The sequence below is a fragment of the Prionailurus bengalensis genome, chromosome A2 (assembly GCF_016509475.1).
Source record: "Prionailurus bengalensis isolate Pbe53 chromosome A2, Fcat_Pben_1.1_paternal_pri, whole genome shotgun sequence".
NCBI lineage: Eukaryota > Metazoa > Chordata > Mammalia > Carnivora > Felidae > Prionailurus > Prionailurus bengalensis.
Window position 1 is genome coordinate 116,566,718 of NC_057348.1, and position 25,740 is coordinate 116,592,457.

At 41.7% G+C, this 25,740-nt stretch overlaps 1 protein-coding gene and 1 pseudogene across 2 annotated transcripts; one reads left to right on the plus strand and one right to left on the minus strand.

Moving 5' to 3' along the window:
- The first annotated feature begins 883 nt into the window (after positions 1-883).
- Positions 884-1,950, plus strand: LOC122486452 (annotated as a pseudogene).
- A 16,776-nt stretch (positions 1,951-18,726) lies between these two features.
- Positions 18,727-21,229, minus strand: LOC122488013 (cytochrome c). Of its 2 annotated transcripts, none has more exons than XM_043589114.1 (3): positions 21,116-21,229; positions 19,869-20,045; positions 18,727-19,757 (listed from the first exon to the last, which is right to left on the minus strand). In XM_043589114.1, the coding sequence occupies exons 2-3, from the start codon at positions 20,035-20,037 to the stop codon at positions 19,609-19,611; spliced, it is 318 nt and encodes a 105-aa protein (XP_043445049.1). In that variant the 5' UTR covers positions 20,038-20,045; positions 21,116-21,229; the 3' UTR covers positions 18,727-19,608. The 2 variants fall into 2 exon arrangements, with proteins under 2 accessions (XP_043445049.1, XP_043445048.1); XM_043589113.1 differs by having other exon boundaries at positions 21,050-21,207.
- Between the last annotated feature and the right edge of the window lie 4,511 nt (positions 21,230-25,740).

The window sequence follows — 25,740 nt, forward strand, 5'->3', positions numbered from 1 at the left end:
ACAAACTTAAAAAATTACTAGGTGACATTTAGCAAGCTCATATTGTATGCCAAATACATTTTAAAATACTTTAAAAATATTATCTCAACAGATGAACGAATAATAAAATGTGGCATATACAGACAATGGAATATTACTCAGCCTTAAAAAGGAAAGAAATTCTGACACATGCTATAACATATATGGACCCTGAAAACACTATGCTAAGTCACATAAGCAGACACAAAAGGATAAATGATCGAATGATTCCATTTATGTGAGTTTCCTGGAACAGGCAAATTCACAGAGACAGGAAGTAGAATAGAGGTTGCCAGGGGCTGGGGGAGAGGTTTCTGTTTGGAACAATAAAATAGTTTTGGAAACAGATAATGGTGATGACCACACAATGCTGTGAATGTGCTTAGTGTCACTCAATCGTTTAAAAATAATTAAAGGGTAAATTTTATGTTGTGTGTATTTAACCACAAAAATAAGTTCTCATTCAAATCTCCTAATAATCCTATAAGTTATACAATAGATGGATTTGACCCAAGCAATCTGACTATAGATCCCAGGTTATTTTCCCATATTTTTAAAAAGAGAGAGAGAGGGAGAGGCAGAGAGGGAGGCACAGAATCTGAAGCAGGCTCCAGGCTCTGAGACATCAGCACAGAGCCTGAAGAGAAACATGAACCCACGAACCGTGAGATCATGACCTGAGCTGACATCGGACCTTAACCGACTTCACCCAGGTGCCGAACGGTATTTTCATCTTTAATGCACTTTTCAGTGAGTACACCATCCCGTGAATCTGAGTTCTTACTTTCATCACGAAGAAGTTCTCCTGCAAACAGGTCCTGTGGCCCCGGTTTTCCCGTTCCCCACGCATTCTGGACTACCCAGCAGCTACCTTTTGCATGACAATGGCCTTGCAACATGAATAGGGATCCAGCTCAGCTCCACTGCCTGCCTTGCCCCAAGCGCCCGATTCTAGGGACTCTTCTCCAGTGCCTGAGATTGATGGGCCTGAAGAAAATTATGCATCCCTGCAAATGTCATCTGCTGAGACCCCCCACACGGAGACCATCTCTCCTCTTCCTTCCTCCATGGATCTACTTGTTCAGGACAGCCCCGATTCTTCCACCAGTCCAGAGTAAAAGTGCTACCCACTTCTGCAGAGGAGATCACTGCGAAGAAGGACGATCCAGCTCAGGGCAAGAAACAGAAGATCAGAACCGTCTTCTCTCAGACCCAGCTATATGTACTCAATGATAGATTTCAGAGACAGAAGTACCTCGGTCTCCAGCAGATGCAAGAACTTTCCAACATTCTGAACCTTAGCTATAAGCAGGTTAAGACCTGGTTCCAGAACCAGAGAATGAAATGTAAGAGGTGGCAAAAAAACAACTGGCCAAAGAATAACAACACTGTGACTCAGAACAGCTCTGCAAATCCAGAATACCCAGGCTTCTATTCCTATCACCAGGGATACCTGATGAACACTTCCGGAAACCTTCCAATATGGGGCAACCAGACCTGGAACAGCCAGTTGTGGAGCAACCAGACCTGGAACAGTCAGTCGTGGAGCAACCAGACCTGGAACAGTCAGACCTGGTGCCCCCAAGCCTGGAATGGCCAGGCCTGGAACAGTCAGCTGCACGACTGTGGAGAGGAATCCCCGCAGCCCCAGATACAGTTACAGCAAAATTCTGTCAGCGATTTGCAGTCCGTCTTAGGAACGACTGGGGAAAGCCACAGTGTAATACAGCAAACGGCTAAGTATTTTAGTGCCCAGCAAATAATGGATTTATTCCCAAACTACCCTGAACATACAGCCTGAAGTCGCGTGACCATGAGCGTATTAATCCGTCTCCATTTGGGCGATGGCTGTATTACTTCTAGGATTTGTCTGTTAGGGTCCTGTATCTCTGCCTTGATATTCTGTTTTTCATTATGTTTATTCTGTCCATCAAGGGGGAACGGCAGGAGTCTCATCAAAGAGGATTCCGTAGCTTTGGCTGCTTTGAACAACATGCGGAAATACGTTTCTGGCACTAGATAACTAGATATAATACTAATTTGTATATCTTTAGGCTCCAGAATTTAACCACAAGAATAGGAAGTAAAAATACAAAGATGTGATGAAGGATTATTTGTATTTTCTGAGATAATGAGGCTTAACAACCTCAATTGTTAACGGTGGAGGGTTAAGTTATAATGTGCGTCGTTGATTTCCTCTGCCCCCTGTGCTGGTTTAACTACAACTCCTGATGTGTTCGTTATTCCAGTATTTGTAGAAAACTGTTTTTATATTTTATGTGTCGTGATGATAGGACCAGTTTGGCTGGTGGTTTATTATAGATTTAAGTACAAATAAATACCCACTTTATCTTTAAAAAAAAAAAATAAAAAGAGAGAGCGAGAACAGTATAAAGAAACCTCTGTATACACCTCATCTTGCTTCAACAGTTTCCTGCTTATGGCCAATCTTATTTGCTCTGTTCCCCCTCCCACTCCCAGTCCTACCCCTAGGCTATGTTGATGCACATCCAGACATCATATCATTTAATCTGCAAATACTTCAGTGTATACCTCTAAAAGAATAATTTTATTTGATTTTATTTATTTTTTAATTTCAAATTTTATTTAATTTGAATTCTTTTTTTAAATGTTTATTTATTTTTGAGAGAGAGCAGGGGAGGGGCAGAGAGAGAAGGGGACACAGGATCTGAAGCTGGCTCCAGGCTCTGAGCTGTCAGCACAGAGCCCTATATGGGGCTCGAATTCATGAACAGCAAGATCATGACCTGAGCCGAAGTCAGATGCTTAACCACTGAGCCACCCCGGCACTCCTAAATGACTAATTTTTAAAAACAGCGCTGTATAATCTAAAGCCCCCCAACAATTGCTTCATATTGGGTATGCTATTATTGTTCACATTTCCCCAATTGCCTTATATTTTATTTATTTTTTTAATGTTTATTTTCGAGAGAGAAAGAGAGAGAGAACCTGGGTGGGGTAGAGAGAGAGGGAGACAGAGAATCCAAAGCAGGCTCCAGGCTCTGAGCTGTCAGCACAGAACCCGATGCAGGGCTTGAACTCACGAACTGTGACATCATGATCTGAGTTGAAGTCAGATGCTTAACCAACCCAGGTGCCCCTCTAATTGCCTTATAAATTAGGACCCAAATAAGACCCACACATCGTAATTGGTTGACGTTTCTAAGTTTTCTAATGGTAACAGTAAGTTCCCCTCCTTCTTTTGTCGTTGTTCTTACAGGATTTTGTTGTTGGTTGGTTGGTTGTTGTTTTGTCTATGAGGTGTGTCATTTGTTCTGTGGAATATCCCACAGTTTGGATTTTGGTCATGGCATCTTTTGGAGTCACCGAATGTGTTCCTTTGTCCCCTGTACTTCCCATAAACTGCTGGTTGGATCTGGAGGCTTCATCAGTTTTAGGACCTGCTGTTTTGGCAAGAAGTCACAGGTGGTGCTCTGCACTCTCACCAGGAGGCACAGAATATCCAGATATCTGTTGCACTTTTGTGATGTTAGCTGTCACTAATAATTATTGTTCAGACCATTAATTCACTGAATATTGGGAAATGATGGTGTTCTCTCTTAACGTATTAGCTGGAATACTTTTATAAAGAAAAATTTTCCGGGGCACCTGGGTGGCTCAGTCGGTTTAGTGTCCGGCTCTTGGTTTTGGCTCAGGTCATGATCTCACTGTTTCTGAGTTCGAGCCCCACATTGTGCTCTGTGCTGGCAAGTGCGGAGCCTGCTTGGAGTTCTCTCTCTTTCTGCCCCTCCCCACTCATTCTCTCTCTCTCTCTCAAAATAAATAATTAACAAAATTTAAAAAAATAAAGAAAAATTTTCCTTTATCAGCTTTTTGGTTGCCAAGGTACAGTTTGTATGGGAACGGCAGGGTGAATACTTGATCATTTCCCTTTATACCAGTCTTTCAAAAACTGTGTCAATGGGAATGCAAGCTGATGCAGCCACTCTGGAAAACAGTACAGAGGTTCCTCAAAACACTAAAAATAGAACTACCCTACGACCCAGCAATTGCACTACTAGGCATTTATCCACGGGATACAGGTGTGCTGTTTTGAAGGGACACATGCACCCCCATGTTAATAGCAGCACTATCGACAATAGCCAAAGTATGGAAAGAGCCCAAATGTCCATCGATGGATGAATGGATAAAGAAAATGTGGTGTATATAATGGAGTATTACTCAGCAATCAAAAAGAATGAAATCTTGCCATTTGCAGCTATGTGGATGGAACTGGAGGGTATTATGCTAAGTGAAAAGAGTCAGTCAGAGAAAGACAAATATCAAATGACTTCACTCATATGAGGACTTTAAGAGACTAAACAGATGAACATGAAGGGAAACAAAAATAATATAAAAACAGGGAGGGGGACAAACCATAAGAGACTCATAAATAGGGAGAACAAACTGAGGGTTACTGGAGGGGGTGTGGGAGGGGGGATGGGCTAAATGGGTAAAGGGCACTAAGGAATCTACTCCTGAAATCATTGTTGTACTATATGCTAATTTGGATGTAAATTTTAAAAAATTAAAAATAAACACACACACACACACACACACAAAACTGTGTCAGTTTCCTGACAGTGAGCTTTGTCTGAATATTATTTTGAGCTTATGTACTTAAACATATTTGATGTGTTTCAATCTGTTGTAGTTACCGTGGTAGGCCATGTCCCGTGTCCACATCCCTATCCCAGGAACCTGTGAACATGTTCCATTACATGGCAAAGATAAGTTAAAGTAGCAAATAGAATCAAGGACGCTAACCAGTTGACCTTAAAATAGGGAGATATCCTGGATGACTTGGGTGGGCCCAATGTACTCACAAGGGTACTTAAAAGCAGAAGAGGGAGGCAGAAAGAGGAGGTTAAGGGTCATGGGATGTGAGGACTGTTGCTAGTTTTGCAGATGGAGGAAGGTGGTCATGAGTCAAGGACTGCCTGCAGTCAGTCCCCTTGCATTCCTTGGGAAGTCATGCTGGAAAAGGCAAGAAATAGATTTTCCCCCAAAGCTTCCAGAAAGGAGTGCAGACCTGCTGACACCTTGATTTTAGCTCAGTGAGACCATGTTGGCCTTCTAACCTACAGAACTGCAACTTTATGTTGTTTTAAGCCACTAAGTTGTGGTAACTTGTTATAGGGACAATAGAGAACTAGTACAGTTACCATCCTTACTGATGTTCATATTGATTCATCTTTGGCCAGTGTGATCCTTTTCAAACTGGCTTCTAAATCCTTGAGTTTTCTTGCTTTCTGGTATGACAAGATGTTCCTGGCCCACCTACTGGTAAGCTCTTGGAATTTGACTTCTATTTAAATTTATCGTATTCCCTTGACTGTAATCAGGGATTTTCAATAGGAAAATCCAGTCCTTACCATTTGTGTCTTCTCTGAAGAACTTGACACTATTCATTTCTTTCCAAAAGACATCTATCCTCCCCTATAATACCACCACAGAATCTTGTTCCATGCTCTTTTTGGGTCTTACTTCCTAACTCCCGAAGGCTGTCCTCAGGCCTCATTTCTTCTTTCTCCACACTGGTGCTTAGTAATCTCATCCATACAATAATCTCGGCCTACACCCCCCCCCCCCCCCATGCCAGTGGGTCCTAAAACTGTATTTCTCTACCTCATCTCTCCTGGTACCAATACAGGACCTCATTTCCAACTGCTTGTTGTTGATAGCAGTCACCTATACAAACAGCTGGCACCTCAAATTCACAGCAAAACCTTTACTATCATTGCCTGCCATCTCTTTTCTAGTTCTGCTAATGGTTCTCTCTGGCACTCAGATTCAAACTCAGGGTGCTATTTTAAAATCTTCCTTGTCCTACGACCCTCCTAAAATTAGAAATGTAACTACAGCCAACTAATTACAATATTTTCACTTTTTTTTTGTTATGCCATAAGAAATAAGAATTTTTAAAGTTTATTTTGTCCTTGAGTGTCTGTTTATGGACAAAGACCCTCCTCCCTCCCCCCATGAGAATCCAAATAACCATCAGAGATTGCTTTGTGAGCAGGGAACTAGAGCACAGGGATTGGATGGTTTGAAGAGTTAATGGTGTCCAGCTACAATGGTGTGAGTAATGTGGGTCTTATCACGGAATTACAACATTTGAAGTCTTTGCTAAGCATCCCCCTTCACTGAAAAAGCTTAGGGGATCTCTGCCAATGCTTCTGCATCCTTTCTATACCCCATGCCTGACCAACCTTCTTTTGATTTCCTTAGAAATACTGGTGTCTTCAATTTGGTGGCAGACAAATCTTTCAGGCATATAAAAATCACAAAATTAACTGAGATGGGTATCTACTAAACTAGAAGTCGACATAGCTCTCTGTTATGTTAAACATAACATAACATAAACATAAGTCTCTGTTTAACATTTGGTATAACCTCTAAGAAATATCACTTGAAAATTACTAGTTGTATGTATGCCATGATATGGACCTTAGTGGCCTGTGCATCATTGTGGAGTTCAGCGCCCTCTTGTGTTCACTACGAAGCCAAGCACAGCGGCTCTCCAGGATTTGCCAATCATATTTTGAACCGCGTCTCTTAAGTTCATGGGGAATGTGTGAATTTGGCTATCAGTTTTTTTGTTTGTTGGTTTAAAAATTTTTTTTTTTTTTAATGCGGGGCTTGAACTCACAACCCTGAGATCACTACTTGACTGAGATCAAGAGTCAGACGCTGAACGGACGCTGGATAGTCACCCAGACATCCCTATCGGTTGTGAAAAGGATCTGTCGCCCTGAGAAGCATATGTGCACAGAGCCAGCTGTAGGAAAAACTGAGGACGTAAAATTCTTTAGCTCCTTTATTTTCTCGTTCATCCTATTCTCTCTCCAACACTTTCCTTTCCCCCATTTTATAGCCTCCAGAGCTCCCAGATCATATCTGATCCTGTAACTTATTAAGTCATCTAAATTTATATATTTTTTTCATGCTTCCAAGAAATATTTTCATATATTGGGCATCAAACTATGTTGTATAGATTGATAGATGGAACCAAAGAGATAAGTGATTATTTAAAAATTAAGTGCCATAGCTCTAGGCTCCAATGGGAAAAGCATTTAACCTCAGAAATGAGCTGGCTTTTTAGTCAAAGGCATGGAACTAACTGTGAAGAATGGGAAAGATTCACAACTCTTCCAGAATCTCAAAATGGCAATGACAGCTACAAATCAATGGACATTCATACCGTAGCTCAATGTTAAGGCCCCCCAAAATATCCAGGATACACTAAACAGGATTAAATTATACACAGTCATAGAATTCTTCTGGTTCTCCCTTCAGATAACTTAAAAAAGCATTTATTTTGAACCCTGTGTAAGGCCCTTAACGGACAAGCCAGTTACAGGGCCTGACAGGCCCATTAGCCCCGTCCACCTCAAGAATCTCAAGCTAACTAAAGGGGGTCCTTGCTAGGCTGTTTTTGGATTAAGAAAAGACCACCAATTAGGATAGAAGTGGGCACCTGGAAACCTATTAAGTGGCTTGGCTTAAAAAGCTCTTCTTATCAGGGATAATTAATAAAGTAATTGGATTTTCTCCCTCAGGTAGTTGAATGGGAGTCAGCTGGTTGATAACAGGTGTAGACAAGACAGAAAAGAGAAGCAGTCGAAAACAGGAGTCATATTAATGGCAGCATGCTGGGTTAAAAATACAACAACTCCTGCTGGAGGAGCAAACATGTTAATCTGGCCCCCAGAGCTGCCTTAGACTGTGAACGGTGCTGTTCTTAGAAGCCTGTATGATCGTGGCCTCCCTTGTCACAGTGAGTTTGTTTCCAATAACCCCCCATTACCTGAAATAGCGTGAGACCGCTGGTTCATGCAATCAAATAAGAGTAATTAACAGCAGCATGGGGATGAAAATTAGAGGAGACGGTTTCTGCCGTCACAGAACTTAAATTGTAGTTGGGAAGATCATGCATATTAATTCATGGAACATTCGTTTCCTACTGTCAAGTGGTGTGTATATATATATTTTTTGTTGTTGTTTATTCAATGTGAGAGAGAGAGAGAGTGAGAGAGTGAGGGAGGGGCAGAGGAGAGGGAGACACAGAATACGAAGCGGGGTCTGGGCTCTGAACTGTCAGCACAGAGCCAGATAGAGCCGGACCCGGGGCGCCAACCCACAAACAGTGAGATCATGACCTGAGCCGAAGTCAGACGCTTAACTGACTGAGCCACCAAGGTGCCCCTGTCAAGTAGTATATTAAGTGCTAGGGAAAAAAAGATAAGTAGAACAGAGACCCTCTGCTCCAGAGGCTGAGACTCTGGCAGGAAAGGGACGGTGTGCAGGGGATACCCAGCACACAAACGGCATGGGGAGGGGCAAGTCACCAATGGTTGTGCCAAGAATCTGGATTTTTTTTTTCAGATATAACAAGGTATTTAAAAGCTTTCTATCTTCTTTGTGTGTTCTCAGCCACTGACTAGTACTTAGGCGTAATATTCTTCAATTTTGTTATCAGTATCTAAAAGTGTTCTGTGTGTCATTGCATTTTAACTGTTCAGTCAAGGTGATGGACTGTTCTGAGTCACCCACAGTCTCACTGGGGGGATGATCATGATTACTAGACTGGGTTGAGGTTACAAATTGCATGTGGCATCAGACAGTGAGAATTAGGGGGCAGGAGCAGAATGTATTGGAAAGAGTAAGGGCTTTGGACTCAGAGAGACTTGACTTTGAATCTTAGTTCTACCATTTACTGATGAGCAATGTAACATCTCTCAGCTTCATTTCCTGATAAAGAGTACTCACTAATCCCCCACCCTGCATAGGATTGTTGTGCTAAATGAGACCAGGCATAGAAAACACCCACACCCATGCAACCTGAGAACAAAATATCAGAACTATAAAATAGCTAGTTATTATTTTTAATAAATATCTCTGACCTTGCTTACCAAAATAGTCACATATTGACTCATTTATAACTTAATAGAAGAGAATACAACCTACAAGAGGGCTATTATTAAAGTTTTTATTTCAGAAATAATTTGAAGAACAGAAGGCAACATATCTATGAATGTCAAAGTGAGCCTTCTTTCATGCCTGATTTGGAGCTGGCAATGCACTTACTCCAGAATTATCAACAAGGAGAGAGGAGGATTTAGAAAGCAGGCAATCCTACTTTTCAGAAAAAAACAACGAAAGCCCTAGTGTTATTCACTCTGGCCTGGGATGCAGCTTGAAGCACCTGGGGCTTGGGGTAGGGAACTAAACCAGGGAGAGATACTGTTAGATTGTTGGGAAAGAAAAAGAATGTCAGCCTGTCATTAAAGCAGGGCTTGGATGCCAGGCAAGTTCTTTACAGGGGCAGGTCACAGAATAGAGCCTGGGGAAGCAGCTGAGGAAGCCTGGGAGTCACCTCTCTCTCACAGGTAGAGCTGCAATTAAGTAGATTGCAGTTACTGTTTAAAGATAATGCAGAAGCAATCAGGTCTTGGAAAGATAAAATCTGGAGAAAGGAAAATTTGAGACAGAGGTAAAACCACAGTGTGTAGCTGTATTTTCCTTCTGGGCCATTACTCATTTTGGGTCAAAAGCCAAAGAATCCAGGGGAAGGGCTTGGGCAGAGGGTCTCTACTAAAAGGTAAAGAAACTCTGCAGGGATGAAGAAACAAAAAGTAGAGAACAGAAGGGTGAATATCTCAGCAAGAAGGGGCAAAATGTGTACCCAACATCCTGCCCTTAAGACATCTTCCAAGTTTTCAAGCTGACCAAAGCTAAGAAGCCAAGCAGACAACAAAGAGCATGATGGAGTTTGTGTCAGTTCAAGACTCACCTTGGGATGAGCCCAGTCAACTCCCCAGGCTCTGCTGGAACCAACTCTACTCTCAATCTTAGCCAAAAGGCTGAGATGTGATCTCCTGGAACCCTAAAAGGCTACACTTTAACAGCAGGGTTGAACCAGATGTAGATAAAGCCTTTCCAGAGTTTCAACCTAGCCTCGAATCAGCTCAGTCTCTAAATGGCTTGAGATAATCAGCCTCCTTGCAAAGAAAAGGTGAACTTCTTCTGGAGGAAGATATTATCCAGAGCCACTGTAATTTTTAATACTCCATGTTAGTATTCAATTAAAAATTACTCGGCATGCCAAGAGAAAGGTCAAAAGGATTGAAAACTGAGAGGAGAAAAAAACAACACATCTGTAAGTGACCCAGATATTGACACCAGATATTGGTGACCAGATATTGGTCAAGGACTCTGTAAGTCTCACAATTAACAACAACAACAACATCAAAAAGGCGTAACTTGAAAATATAAAGTGAACATCCCAATAAAGTGCAATTTACAATAAAGCAAGTCAAATGAGTGTTTTGGTTTCCCAGTACATATAAAGTTATGTTTACATTATACTGTAGTCTATCAAGTGTGAAATAGCAGTAGGTCTAAAAAATATGTGCACTCTTTAATTAAAAATACTTTATTGCTGGGGTGCCTGTCTGGCTCAATTGGTTAAGTGTCTGACTTCAGCTCAGGTCATGATCTCGCAGTCCGTGTGTTTGAGCCCCGTGTGTTTGAGCTCAGAGCCTGGAGCCTGCTTTGGATTCTGTCTCCCTTTCTCTATGCTCCTTCCCTGCTTGCACTGTCTCTCTCTCTCAAAAATAAACATTACAAAATTTTAAAAAATCTTAAAAAATACTTTATTGCTAAAAAACGCTTAACCATCATCTGAGCTCTCAGTGAGTCATAATCCTTTTGCTGCTGATGGCTGTCTGATGGGGTAGTGGTTGCTGAAGGTCAGATGGCTGTGGCAATTTTTTTTTCTTTTTTAAAAAAAATTATTTATTTTGAGAGAGAGAAAGAGAGAAAGAGAGAGAGAGAGAGAGAGAGAGAGAGAGAGAGAGCAAGAGAGCATGAGCGGGGGAGGGGCAGAGAGAGAGGGAGAGAATCCCAAGCAGGTGCTGGGCTGTCAGCACAGGGCCTGACGAGGGGCTTGAATCTAGGAACAGTGAGACCATGACCTGAGCCAAAATCAAAAGTCGGATGCTTAACCAACTGAGCAACCCAGGTGCCTCACTATGTCAATTTCTTAAAATAAGACAACAGTGAGGTTTGCTGCACAGACTCTTCCTTTCAGGAATGATTTCTCTGTAGCATTCGATGCTGCTTGATGGCATTTTACCCACTGTAAAATTGTAGAACTTTCAAAATTGGAGTCAATCCTCTCAAACCCTCCCACTGCTTATCAACTTAAGTTCATGTAACATTCTAAACCCTTTGTTGTCATTTCAACAATCTTCACAGCATCTTCACCAGGAGTAGATTCCATCTTAAGTAACTACTTTCTTTGCTAATCCTTAAGAAGCAACTCCTTGTCTTTTCCTTTGCATTCACAACTTGGCTATTTGCTGTAAGAGACCTAGCTTAGTTCTTGAGACTCGCCTTCCTCACTAAGCTCAGTCATTTCTAGCTTTTGATTTATTTTTTTTTATTTTTTATTTTTTTTATTTAAAAAAAAAATTTTTTTTTCAACGTTTATTTATTTTTGGGACAGAGAGAGACAGAGCATGAGCGGGGGAGGGGCAGAGAGAGAGGGAGACACAGAATCGGAAACAGGCTCCAGGCTCCGAGCCATCAGCCCAGAGCCTGATGCGGGGCTCGAACTCACGGACCGCGAGATCGTGACCTGGCTGAAGTCGGACGCTTAACCGACTGCACCACCCAGGCGCCCACTAGCTTTTGATTTAAAGTGAGAGACATGAGCTGCTTCCTTTCACTTGAAAACTTAAGAGTCCATTGTAGGGTTATTAATTGGCCTGATTTCAATACTGTTGTATCAAGGAATAAGGGGCCGAAGAGGGAGAGAGGCAGGGGAACAACGGGTGGAGCAGTCCAAATACACACATGGATCAGTTAAGTTCTCTCTCTTATATGGGTGTGGTTTCTGGGACCCCAAAACAATTACACATCAAAGATCACTGATCACAGATCACTGTAACAAATGTAATAATATAGTAAGAGTTTGCAATATTGCGTCATATACCAAAATGTGATACAGAGACACAAAGTGAGCAAAGGCTGTTGCAAAGATTGTGCCAATAGGCTCGCTTGATGCAGGGTTGCCACAAACCTTCAATTCTTTTTTTTAATGTTTATTATTTTTGAGAGAGAGAGAGAGAGAGGGAGGGAGAGAGAGCACAAGTGGGGGAGGGGCAGAGAGAGAGGGAGACACAGAATCCCAAGCAGGCTTCAGGCTCGACATGGGGCTCAAACTCATGGACCCTGAGATGATGACCTGAGCTGAAGTCTATGGCTCAACTGACTGAGCCACCCAGGCGCCCCACAAACCTTCAATTTGTAAAAAAAAAAATGTAGTATTTCCAAAGTGCAATAAGATACACCTGTACATTTCCCTAGGGAATTGGAAATTATAATGACGATGACTGGAGTGGTTTAATATGTGAAGCAGGGAGACTAGTTTTAACACTACAGCAGGCTTTTTCAATCTTGGCTTTACGTTTTAGACTAGGAAATTTTGTTGTGGGGCTGTTCTGTGTATTATAGGTGTTCAGTAGCATCGTTGGCCTGTACCCACTAGATGCCAGCCAACAGCACCCCTACACAGTGGTAACAACCAAAGATGTCTCCATTTTTGGAGACAAAAATGTCTTCCTCCCCTGCCTAAGGTGGCAAATTCACCCCCAGCCGAGAACCATTGTACTACTCCAACAGTACAGATGGAAGATAATGCAGACAAATTAGGTATTGATTTGAGTGACAATGTATAGAAATGAAAATACAAAGTGGTAAGTGAAGGATGGTAGAGTGTGACAAATCGAGAATATATGACTGATTTCATATATTTCATATTTTGGATTATATAATAATCATGATAGGAAATAGAAAAGGATCAGGTTTGGGGGGAAAGTTAATGAATTTATTTTGGGATATGTCAGGTTTGAGGTGCCTGTATCAGTTTCCTATTGCCATTGTAATAAATTATCTCAAACTTTATTATCTTACAGTCCTGGAGGTCAAAATTCCAAAATGAGTCTCGGCAGGCTAAAATCAAAGTGTTGAAAGGGCTGTTTCCTTCTAGAGATTCCAAAAGGGAATCCACATTCTGTTTCTTCCAGCTTCTAGAGGCTGCCAGCATTCCCTGGTTTGTGGCCACATCACTCCAATCTCCGTTTCCATTGTCATATTGCCTTCTTCTCTAACTCATCAAGCCTACCCAAATAATTCAGGATAAATTCTTCATCTCAAGATTCTTAACTTGATTACATTTGTAAAGTCCCCTTTGCCATATAAGGTAGCATTCATAGGTTCCACGGATTAGGGCATGGACATATTTAGGTGGCCTTTATTCATACTACCACTGTGCCCAGGGGGTAATGCAAATAAAGATGTCTTAAAGGCAGTTGAGTATATGGCTTTTGAGCTCAAGAGGGATTTGGACTGTAGATAAAGATAAGAAGTTACTGGGATGTGTGTGGATATGCGGGGGGGGGGGGGGGATGTAAAGAAAGATATTATGAAAGGAATAACTGTGGGAGCACCAATATCACATAAGGGGTGGGCATCAGTTAGGATGAGAATCAGCTGCATATAACAGAAACTGAAAGTAACAATGGCTTAAATAAGAAGGAAGTTTATCAAACTATTAAAGAAGTCTGGGCTGGAATGGCAGCTTGACCACATCATCACTGTGCTAGTTCCTTCTGTCTTTCCGCTCCACCATCCTAAGGTGTATGGCTTCCATCTTCGATGATGCAATGTAGTCCAAAATGGCTGCCGGAGTTTTACCATCCCATCTAGTTTCTATGCAGGAAGAGAAGGGGTAAAAGGGCAGTCCTCCTAGCTGAGTCAGATCTTTCTAAAAAAAGATTTCCTGTAAGACCCACCCAACTGACTTCCATTTGACCCACTGACCACACCTAGGGAAGTTGGAGTGTAATCTTTTATAAGTATATTGCCACCCTAAAAACAAAAAAAAAAAAATCAAGGTTCTGGTCCTAAAAATGTAGGAGAGAATGGGTATCAAATACATAAAGAGTAGTCTCTTTGAGAATGAACCAAAACCAAAACCAAAACCAAAAAACCCAAAAGACTCTATAAATGAAACTGAGAAGGAATGATCAGAAGAGCAAAGGAACCGAGGGTGGGGAGTTTGGAGCTGTGTCTTGAAGGACAGTTCCCTGTCAAATTTTTGGATTCAGAAATTGTACTTGCATGAAGGCCAAGGGTATAGGTTGGCTGTCCACTTTCAAAATAGATTCTGCTGGAAAACCAGCAGGGGTAAAAGGGGACTTCTCCAGCTGAGGTCTGTTAGAAAATCTTACACCTTGTCTGAATTCTCTCGGATCTTCTAACAGAGGCCTTGGTTGTGAACAGCTTGATCAACTTCAGGGTGGAGAATAGAAAGAGAGCTACCAGAATTTTCAGACAGGTTATCTACATATCTGGCATATGCAAGCTTCATTTTGTTTTATTATGCTATAAAACAGTACTGGAGTCTTTACCTGACCTTGATTTACAATAAAAAAGGCCCTCCTTCCTCCTTCCTTACTTTATCTTGAGAGATACCCTCGTTGGGAAGGGGCAAAACAGGCAAGCCCTTCCTGTTTTTTCCAAGCATTCATTCTTTAAAATCCCTTTCCCCCTTATGTACATACCAAGAAACTAAATATCTTAACCTACTCTGATTCAGGAGACTCACAAATTAGAAACTGTCCCCACAGATCTCTTCCCATACTATCTCTAGGCACATAAGTGTTTGTTAGAATAGTGTTGTTACATCACACATGCCCCATCCAAGAATTATACAAGGCGTTGGTTTCCATTATCAACATTCTTTAAAAATACAACTATGGAATATCGCTCAAGACAAGTTAGCAACCACTGTGCCAAGACAGGAAACAGAAGCACTAGTTCTTTAGACAGGGGCCTTGCAGGTGGTACCCTACTATGACCTGGATTAGGCCTCCAGATAAATCCTGGGAGGTGCAACCATGGAGGGCTGGAGTCAGTCTACTAAACATTACCCTCTAAACTGCCTTTAATGCACATGGTCCCATCTTAATGTCTCCTTCCTTGTTGAGATTAAAGCTTCGGAAGTTGACTAGAGCCAGCATAATCCCAGTAAATAGAGTATTAACAACTATGTCTTTGTTAGGTTACTAGAAAAACTAGACACACAAGATGAGTGTATGAAAATTAGGTGCCCATTTAACCTTTTGACCACATGTCTCTGACCTCTCTGGAAAAGCTAAATGGAGTTGGATATTGCACTTCATGCATTCTTGGTCCTGGTCACTAAAAGGGAATGAGGTATCACCTGGTCAGTTATTAGAATTATGGGCCAGAGTCACGGATACAAATCTCTAATTCCAGGCACTTCTCTTCCATTATATCACTTCTTTAGAAGCCTCATCTTGGCCTCCCTTCCATACAATCTGCCCAGCTGTTAATTTGACAAACTATACTGCCCACCCAGTTCAAAATTAGCTAACATTTGAGTGTTTGAGTGCTAGGCAATATGCCAAGCACATTCTCTTGTTTAATCCTTACAACCCTCAGGGCTAATGTAATTAATGACAGTTTACAGATGAGTTAACTTAAGGCACAAATGTTACTGTACAGAATTCCATCAAGCAGGGTCCACAGAGGGCTCAGATCCCTGGGCTGTCTTCTTCCAACTCTCACCAGTAAAAAGTATAAAAAATTTAATCTGATATGCCCTAACTCGGGCTGGTGCCTTAGAAAACCTGCATATTTCCAAATTGTAAAGATTTTCTTTTTAAATTTCTCGGTCCAGATGTATTGCCCATGCCCAGTTACACTTTCATTAAACTGAGTAAGGAAAGCTGTAATTTCCAGAACTTAGTGATATTTGTTATGTTGAATTGTGGCTCACTGCACTGTGAAGTTCCTGTACTGAACTGAAAGCAAGCAGTTAGCTCTTCAAACTTCTATGGGAGAGAGAAGCAGAAGACAAGAGGGTTGGGAATGGGTGTTACACGGACCATGCTGGAGTAAGTGTAACATCTGGAGCTCCTCTTGATGTAACTGAACATTCTGAAACATATCTGAATTAAGAACATGGCTGAAGGTGGGGGGTGGGGAATAAAACCCTTCCTTGTAGCCAGGGGTAAAGAATTCATATCTGAAATGGGAGGCAAGGCCATCTACTGTGAGAACAGGAGAAGAGAGGTGAGAGAAGCTTGAGGAGCATGATTTTGTAAATTAACCGTGAGGAAGACTGGGAAAGAATGGTTACATAAAAAAACAGTTGCACAGAGTTTCTGCTAGTTCCGTGGAATCAGAGGTATGTTTACAATGGTGCCAGTTGGCAGATGTATGTGATTTTCTTCAATAATGCTCAGATCAGATGTGGAAGTGGAGAAAGCAGATGGCTGGGCTGCTTCCAGGCTGGGTGTGTGCAGGGGAGATGCTACAGAAAGCAACCGGTGACAATGGTATTGGATGTAGGCAATGCACCGACTGAAAAGATATGCTGAAAAGTTGGCTATGGAAGGAAACCACAAGGGAACGAGTAGGGACTGGGATTTTGATGAGTAAAAGGAAACAATAGAGAGACACGAAGAAGAGAGACATGTAGTATGAGGTTGTATAATGGGATTTCAAAATTCAGAAGTGGAGAAGTTCTGGAGCAACGACAAGTCTAAGTTGCAGCTATGGGAGAGCAGCAGAGAAGAGTTAAAATCAAGTAAAAAGTTTTGAGGTTATAGTGGCATTAAAGACAGATCATTCATTCACTTTTATGTAGCTCTTACCAGCATAATTTTATTTCTTCAAAGGAGTGAGAATGGAGCATGTAAATTCTTAGCAAATGTAGTGAAGGTCCTGAAGTACGGAAAACAGGAAAGGGTCCACAAAGATGTCCTCAATCTCACACAGGTAGTTCTGTCTGTGAGAGTAAGAGGAGTCTGGAAGGTGCCAAGACCACAATGATCTCTGCTGTGGACAGTGTGAAAGAACAAGCAGTCTCCACCTGTGAGGACTGCAGAGGTTTAGAGGCCTGGAGAATGTGGTCTTTAGTAAGAAAAGGAAGTGTGAGTGCTGTAAAGAGGCTACTAGATGATACACCTTACGAGGTACTGAAGCTAAACTGAAAAGTGAATGGACTTTATAAAGCAATCTGATTCATAGGGCTAGAATTTGGGTAAAATGTCATGCAAAACAATGTATATGAGTTACCAACATATTAAAGCTACATGTGCATAAAGATTCTATGATGCCTGTATTTTATTCCATGTTGAGTGTGAAACCTAAACCAAGGGAGAGTAAAAGAGAAGTCAAGTGTGTCAAAAGTCCTAGAGATCATCATAACTATTGAGAACAGAAAAGAACTAGACATGACAATTAGGTCACTGCTAACCTTGGAAGAGGTTAACTTTTCACTGTGACTTTCAAGGAATTTGACATGAATGTAAAGTATTCTGGTGCTCACCAGTCCAGAGCTTTCACAGATGTCAATGCTCAACAACAGTCATAGAAGGTAGCCATTTATAGCTGTATAAATCTAGCCATTTTTCAAGGGCTTAATTGCCACATGTAATTACTGGCACTATATTGGATAGCACAAGTACAATCCATCATCACAGAAAATTCTATAGGACAGTGCTGTTCTAGACGAAATCAATGGTGTAGATGGAACTGGGAAGAAAAACTTAAAAGCATCTGGCTCTCAGGGTACCTGGTGGCTCAGTTGGTTGAGCATGACTTGATATTGGCTTTATCAGGATTTCATGGTTCCTGGGATGGAGCCTTGTGTTGGGTTCTGTCCGGATAGCATGGAGCCTACTTGAGATTCTCTTTCCCTCTGTCTCTCAAAATAAAGTGTTTTTATCCTATTGATTTCTAAAAGAGCATGTATACCTCATAACCGGGAATTTCTTTTGAATTAGTTTTAGGATCATTTACATTATGTATGAATCACCAGATGCACTTACTGAGTATAACTGTCCTAGAAGACAGCAGGTACTCAAGTATCTCTGTCAACATAGGCTTCTGTTGATGTAGGAGGCACAGAAGTAAATCAGCCCCCTAGACTCCATGTCTTCCCATATTGACCTAGAATTCTTATAAGCTAAATGGCTAGACTGTTTCTGAATACCATTAACTTCTGCAGTTATCAAGGTGTTACAAAGGTGTTACCTCTGATTACAGTAGGCCTTCTTTTGCTTTCCCAAATTGTTTCCTGACTTCTTTGCTTACTTACATTTTTCCAATGATTGAAAGTAAGATTAAATGACAAATTGCTTTGCCAGGCCTTAATAAGCTATCTAATCATCCCCATCATCTTTGAAACCATTGACAGACAAGGCCTCTTCCCAGTTTCCTTATTGTCTCAGAGATAGCTTGTCAGTTTCTTTCACTGAGAATTTCACCACCTCCATAAAATGGCCAGGGTCTCTCTAATTGTTAGGGCATGGACCATGTATGAAATAACTTGTACAAAAATTATAGTCACACACCACAAAACTGTGACCAGAAGCATGTTGTTTTATCCACGTATGAAAGTCTGAGGGTTCATTCTGGCCACAGAAACTCTAAGGACGAATCACTGAAGTGTTGTTCTAGTTCAGACTGTCCTAGAGGAATAAGTACACAATCTAATACTATTAGTAACACTGCTCCATCAGCACTTAGGGCTGTTGTACTTAAATTCTGGCATCAGTCATTAAATCAAGCACATTAGAAAAATCATGATCTGTGATTTTGTTTTTAATTATCTTAAGCCTTATCACATAATTTACAAATTTGTGCTGATGATATATCTCCTCTACCTTAACCCTTCTAACGAGTTAGCAAAAGCACCATTACCAATCATACATATATGGTAATTCCACAGTTGTATTTTTGAATAGCTATTTAGAAGACAATCCTGAATTATAACTTAGTAAAGAATTCACAGGCCAAATCTGCTGCTATAACTTATCACACTGAATTTTAAAAGCATCTGACCTTACAGATCATCTATAAAACGTGAGAAGTGTTACTATTGTTTATTTAATATTATACATAAACCACACTAAAATGCCTTTCATTAAGCAAAAGGCAACATTTTAAATGCAGGGAATTTTAATTAAATTGGCATAGTTAAGACTAAAAAGATAAAGTGGACATTGCCAGCTTATCTTCAGCCCTTGCCTTTAACAGGCTAACACAACTTTTGAAACACAGCTGAGTCTTGCTGTTCTGATACAGTGAAGGGATTTCCTCAGTATTTAAATATATTAATATAACCAGTTATATAAATCTAAATATAAAACCAATCTCCTGTAAGTTTAGAGATGGCATTTACCATCTCTGTGAAAAGCTCAACAATCTAATCAATTCCAATCATATTCAAAGGGGAAAAGAGTGACAGCACTTGCTGAACCAGAATTACTATCAAAGGTCAAAAAGTGAATCATATTCATTTAACCACAAGCCAATCTTATTTAAATCAGGACTGTCCAAATGAAATATTCTATCAGCCATTCATGATCTGAATTCTGGTGTATGTGATCAATTTAAATATGGTACACATAAAAAAGTCATGAGACATTTTTGTTTTGTAATAAATAAGGCAACAGCCAACTATTACTCCTTAGTAGCTTTTTTGAGATAAGCTATCAAGTCTGCTCTTTCCCCTGCCTTCTTAATGCCAGCGAAGATCATTTTTGTTCCAGGGATGTACTTCTTGGGATTCTCCAAATACTCCATCAGTGTCTCCTCTCCCCAGGTGATGCCTAAACAAGGAGGAATGTATGTTAAGTATTTTACACTCCTGATGAAGGTCTTACCGTTGGTTATATTCATGCAATTTGTGCTTCTGTAATTTTACAACTGTCCCGCCTTACCTTTGTTCTTGTTGGCATCCGTGTAAGAAAACCCAGGGGCTTGGCCTGTCTTTCGCCCAAATAAACCGTGGAGATTTGGCCCAGTCTTGTGCTTGCCTCCCTTTTCCACAGTATGGCACTGGGCACACTTCTGAACAAAAATCTTCTTGCCCTTCTCAACATCACCCATTTTTAAATCTAAAAACGAGAGACCCAATTACTTATTTCCTTCAAGTAAAAGTCCCATGGAAATCAGTGATCACTCTGGACACTTACTCATCCACTGCGAATCTGAATCTATGATATGATATTGAGCACCAGGGTAAATCCCATTTTACTTATTGGTACACTTGCAACAGACTCTTTAGTACCAAAAACACTAGGTGGAAGGAGAACTTCCTTAAAAACACATTAAAACCCAAGTAAGCAAAGAGGGAACCTAGTTCAAAACCATTTCAAAAGTTGAGGTCAAGGTCACAAAAAGTCACAAATCTGAATACGTTGAAAACCATGATTACATTAAACCCAAACTACCGAAATCTCAACGTTTAATAAAGCCTAGTTATTTATTCATACTACAGTTTGAAGCCACGTCTCAGGAGAGATCAAAATATATTTAAAAAAAAATAGAAATCCTGGTTGATTCGGCCTGCTCAGGTCACTATAAACTGCCTTGCTGTTGTGAGTGGGAGGGCAGCAGGGGGCTGAGGTCTCGCAAGGAACCCCGCTCTGGGATCTCTGAAAGCGACCACGAGGTCACCCAATCAGGCAGGTTTCAAGGAGACTGATGAAACTTAACTTCCCGAGATGCTTAGGAAGGTTAAGGGGAGAAGCGACAGGTAACCAAGAAGAAAAATGACCCCTTTTTGGAGGAGCAGTTTTTTCCTCTCCACGAAAAACGTGAGGCGCTGCGCACCGTCCCGCCCTCATCCCGGGAAGTCCCGTCGGTCGCGTCTATAACCCTCAGCCCCGACTACGCGAGCTGGGGTCTCCGTCGGATCCGCAACCAAGTCGCCTTGGGCTTTCAGAGTCCTGACTGAGCCCATTCCCTCACTTAGCTGGGATTCCACCCCATTTCAAGCCGTAGCCCACCGGGGTCTGGCTGGCCAAAGTCCGGGGTCTTCACTTCTGGGCCTACTGACCCCGCGTGGGCCCCACTCGCAGAACCCGGGCACTGACCTCGGCCCCGCCCGCATACCTACCAACGCAACTGCGTGCTCCTACGGCTGCGCTTCCCGCCCGCTTCGGCCTCCCAGCTTTGCGCTCACCGTTCTTTGGTTGCGCGCGAAAAGAAGGTGCCCGCTCTCAAGCCGGACGTCCAGCTCTCTCAGTCCAAGGACACGCCGGTCCGCGCCTAAGTACCGGTGTTGGTGCAACCGAACTCGCTCTGCCCCCTCGCGGCCCGAGTGCGGCTGCGCCGCCTGATACGCAGTGATGTTTCAGCGCCTCATTGGCTCCGGTCTCCGGGGCCTGCGCCAACGACCTGCGCGTTTGCCGGCTAGCAGGGTAAGGTGTACCGCGAGCGTGCCCTTCTGCTCGAGGCCTCTCTTGCCGGCAATTACGACAGGCCACTGGAAGTACGACATCGAGGCGGTGCCAGGAAGGGCTGACGTCACCGTTCGGCCTGTGTGTGCCTGCGGGTGCCCCGGGGAGGGTGGAGCCGAGTCGCGTGGTGGACTGAGGGCGTTATCCTGCTAAGGTAACTGCTCTTGTGCTCGTTGACGTAATGCGCCTTGAGGGGGGCGTTTTGCCTGCCCAGAGGGGAACGCCCCAAATCTGTTGTACGTAGAGGTCTCCTGGCTACCATCTTTTCAGCTGGCGACCTTTACCCAGCGTCTGTCGTGGTTCCACGGCTGGCGCCAGCCGCACCCACAAAGAATACCCTGGAACCGGAGTTATGAGAGTTGGACCCGAGCTCCTGACGTGTTCTTGTTTCGCCTCCATTCTGATACTTTGAGTCATCTTTCAGATATCCCCTTAATGGATGCCCCAAGACCGAGGAATGGGGCAGGTGCAGCAGCTGCGGCAAAAACTAGATTGTAGCTCTGGCCCCTCACCTGCCTGTTTGCTCTCTGCCAACACCCGTCTCTCCTTCGCGTCCATGTGCAGAACAAGGAGGATGTTCAGGCAACATTAGGAAGTAACAATTTTTACATGGTTAGAGAATTCTTGGAAATCTACGGCGGATTTGCATCTCATTTAACCTAGGGTTGCATGTCATGTTCAAATAAGATACGGGGCTGGAGTCACATTAGAAATGCAGGTTTGATAACCCAGTTTCCAGTTATCATACTTTTCCTTTCGAACTAGCTCCCCTTCCTGTCATGCTCAATTATATCACTGGGAAATTTCTTCTGGACTCCCGTGGCCCTCTAATTCAGCCCCCGAGTTCTGAATGATTTTTTTCCAACTTTCTCATATTCTAGCACTGCCATATTCATTCAGTCATGTGTTTGTTGAGTGCATATTATGTACCTGGTGTAAATCATTGAGGACTCTCTGGTGGAGCTTACATTCTAGCAATCTTCTTCCTGCTCCCAATTTAAGCAATAGATGCTAGATTACCTTACACTCCTTCCCAACTACTGATACTGTGATTTCTGCTCCAGAGCACGCATCTCCCTGTAGAACTGGATTTTTTTTTTATTGTTTTCTGTGTTCTGACTTCCAGTTCCCCCTCTCTCTAATTGCACACACTACTGCTCCAGAAGTGTGCTATGAAACAGCAGAAATCACACTTACTCAAGATCATTTGTGGCTTTTGGAAGGGACCAAGATAGTGATCATTTAGGTTTATTCCTGAAGTAGGGTCATTTGGCTAACCAAGTATTTATTTACTTATTTTAAATAATCTTTTTTTTTTTAAAGATTTTATTATTAAGTAATGTCTACACCCAACATGGGGCTTGAACTCACAACCTTGAGATCAGGAGCTGCATGCTCTACCAGTTGAGCCAGCCAGGCACCCCATGGCTAACCAAGTTTTTAAAAGACCAAACTTAACAACACCTTGCAAATTTAGAACACCTGTTCTTTTGAAGCCAAGTACTGATAGCGTCACCCATATTCCTCCAAGGAATGTGTGGTCCTTAAATAGGTATAGTCCTATCAAAATCTGTTTTGTTCATGGCATCAGAAGTTATTAGTCTTTGTTTGTAGAAGAGTTGACTCATGGAGCATATTGTGCTGCTACCGCAGATCATATAGATGTAGCATTAAATCAGTTGGCTAAATGAATTGATGTCATTTAAAATTAATTCCTATGAAGGGGAGAATGGAAAGCAAAGTTCTTAGTACTTTTAATTAAGGACATTGTAGATAAAGAGCCTTGTTTTTGAATGTAATGGGAAGATGAGGAAAAAGAAAACAAAAGTAAACACTTGGCACATTGCTGTAGTAAAGCAGATACCTTAAATTATGTGTTATAATATTTATGTATTTAGGTTTGGAAGAGACTCATAGTATTTACAGTTTACTCAGGATACCTGAGAGAATTAGTTGGGAACAACAATATTTTGCACTTGTTCTCTGTTATATTCATATGTTATATCTGTTCAGTCTATCTCCCTCTTATCCCGTTTAGTGGCTGGTAAGGAGTATAACTATTACAAAGCAAATGCGGTAGCTTTTTCCTTCCAGCAATAGAATGGATGGCATACTTTAAAAATCCCTCCTGATGAAAAAGATCTAATAAGATACCACCCTCCCCCAAATCAAAACATATACGAGGTCGCAAGAAAGAAAGGGAAATCTCCTGGTTGGAGGCAGGGCTGACGTGGGGAACAGGCACTGAAAAGGAATGTGATAAGCTTAAGCTCACTTTAGGACCACCTTAGGGACTTTTGCTGAAGTAAAAGAGCTTTAGGCTTTAGGAGCAGCTCAGCAGAATGAGAGTAAAGCTCATAAAATGTGACAATAGGGGGGATGGAGAGGTAAGGTTGGCTGAGTCCCCTGCATAATGCTGAAACACTTGAACCTAAAGGATAAAATACAATCTCCCTGGAAAAGGGAAGAACCAGGTTAGTCTTGTCCGGCTTGGCCTTAAGTACTGAGTGAGAAGAAGAAGTATCCTCTGTGCATTCATAACCACGGGTCAGCCCTCATGCAGGTTTGATTTTACCCTACCTGCATGGTCTGAGAAACTCTCGCTGAAAAATTAATACAGTAGTCGTGGATGAGCAGTATGTTCTGGTGTCTCACAGAAGAAAACATAGATCTGCAGAGGAATATTTTAACCCAGGCCCTCAGGATTCCCGTACTCTTAAGAAGTGCCAAGCATGAGATCATTATGAAAAAACAACAAAGAGCAAAGTTACACCACAGATGACCATAGGTGTTGGAACTATTAGATGTCACTGGGGAAGTAAAAATCTTACTGAGAAAGATATCTCCTCACATCACCGTATGAGGAAAGAAAACTCGTTCACTGTTGAGTAAGCACAATAAAGTGGTTGTACGTATGTAGTCCACAAGAAACTACCAAATCAGAATAAAATCTCACACAATTAAGCTAAATTAATTATAATCCTTTTATACCATGCTGTTTTTAGCTAGCATAGAACATGAGGCTTTAGGATCAATAGTAGCCTATTTCCTTTTGGGCAGCACAATTATTGCTTATTATTTGTATTAATGGTGACCCTTTTTCCATAGGAGAACTTATCACAGTTTGTGATCAGATCCTTCGTGGTTGAGGGTTTTTTTTCACATTCTTTTACCTTAAGTTCACCAGGAATTGGGGTAGCCATTTGTTGTCCTCATCCAAAAGAATAATAAAACTTATTTTCCTGAGAAACAAATAGTTACGCTTACATTAAGCTTCAAGGTGACACTCTACCTTCCTTCATGTTTACCTACCAAAAAGCATAAAACCCAGACCTCTGAGAGACTCTTTTATACTCTTAAAGGCTAGAATGAGGACTCTGGCCCTTTAGATTTTCATAGGAAACACTCCTAGAAGGGGGAAAGAAGAGAAATGGTCTTATTTTCTTTTAAAAACAAAATAATTTTTATTTACCTTTACAATGTGTAATATGAAATAACATTTAAAATATGTAGACAAAAGCAGGGAACAAAAGCATTTGCAATGAATAAGAGACTATCCAAAACAACCAGGCCGATTTTAAAAAGAGCCAAAGCTGATTTGTAGAAATAAAAATAATAGTCATTGAAATAAACTACATACAATATGATAAGCAGAACATTTATTATCTTACAGCTTCTCTGGAAGCAGCTTATTTGGGTTTTGGCTATGGCTCAGAGTCTGAATTTTGTAGTCACACTGTTGAACAGAGATACAGTTATCTGAGGGCTCAAATAGGGCTGGAGAATTCAATTCCAATTCACTTCATATGGTTGTCAGACCTCAGTTCCTTGTTGGCTCTTGGTTAGAGGCCTATGGATGGGACCACTTACCCCATGGAAGCTTGCTTCCCAGAAACTGAGCTAGAGAAGCTAAGGTAGATGCCAGTCCTTTATAACCTTTTGTAAATCTTAGAAGTGACATACTTGTTTTATTGGTCATTGATTTTGGTACAATGTAAAAGGAGCCTTCAAAAGGGTGTAAATACTAGGCTGCAGGGATCATTGGACACACTATTAGTCGTTAGATATATCACTATCTGTATCTGTATATAGAAAATGTATGTGTCTTGGGGCATCTGGGTGGCTCCGTTGGTTAAGTGTCCAACTCTTGGTTTTGGCTTAGGTCATGATCTCACAGTTGTGAGATGGAGCCCTGTGTAGGGCTATGTACTGGGCATGGAGCCTGCTTAAGGTTCTCTATTTCCCTTTCCCTCTGCCCCTCCCCTGCTCCTGCATGCACTCTCTCTCTCTCTCAAAAAAAAAAAAAAATTGATATCTACAGTATCAATTCAGGGCTTGCAGAGGTTGT

Bases quoted from the DNA above. Each gene is read 5' to 3' on its own strand.
- LOC122488013 (XM_043589114.1), bottom strand. From the start codon at position 20,037: ATGGGTGATGTTGAGAAGGGCAAGAAGATTTTTGTTCAGAAGTGTGCC. The intron at 19,758-19,868 runs GTAAGGCGGGAC...CTCCTTGTTTAG, and splicing joins GGATGCCAACAAGAACAAAG to GCATCACCTGGGGAGAGGAG.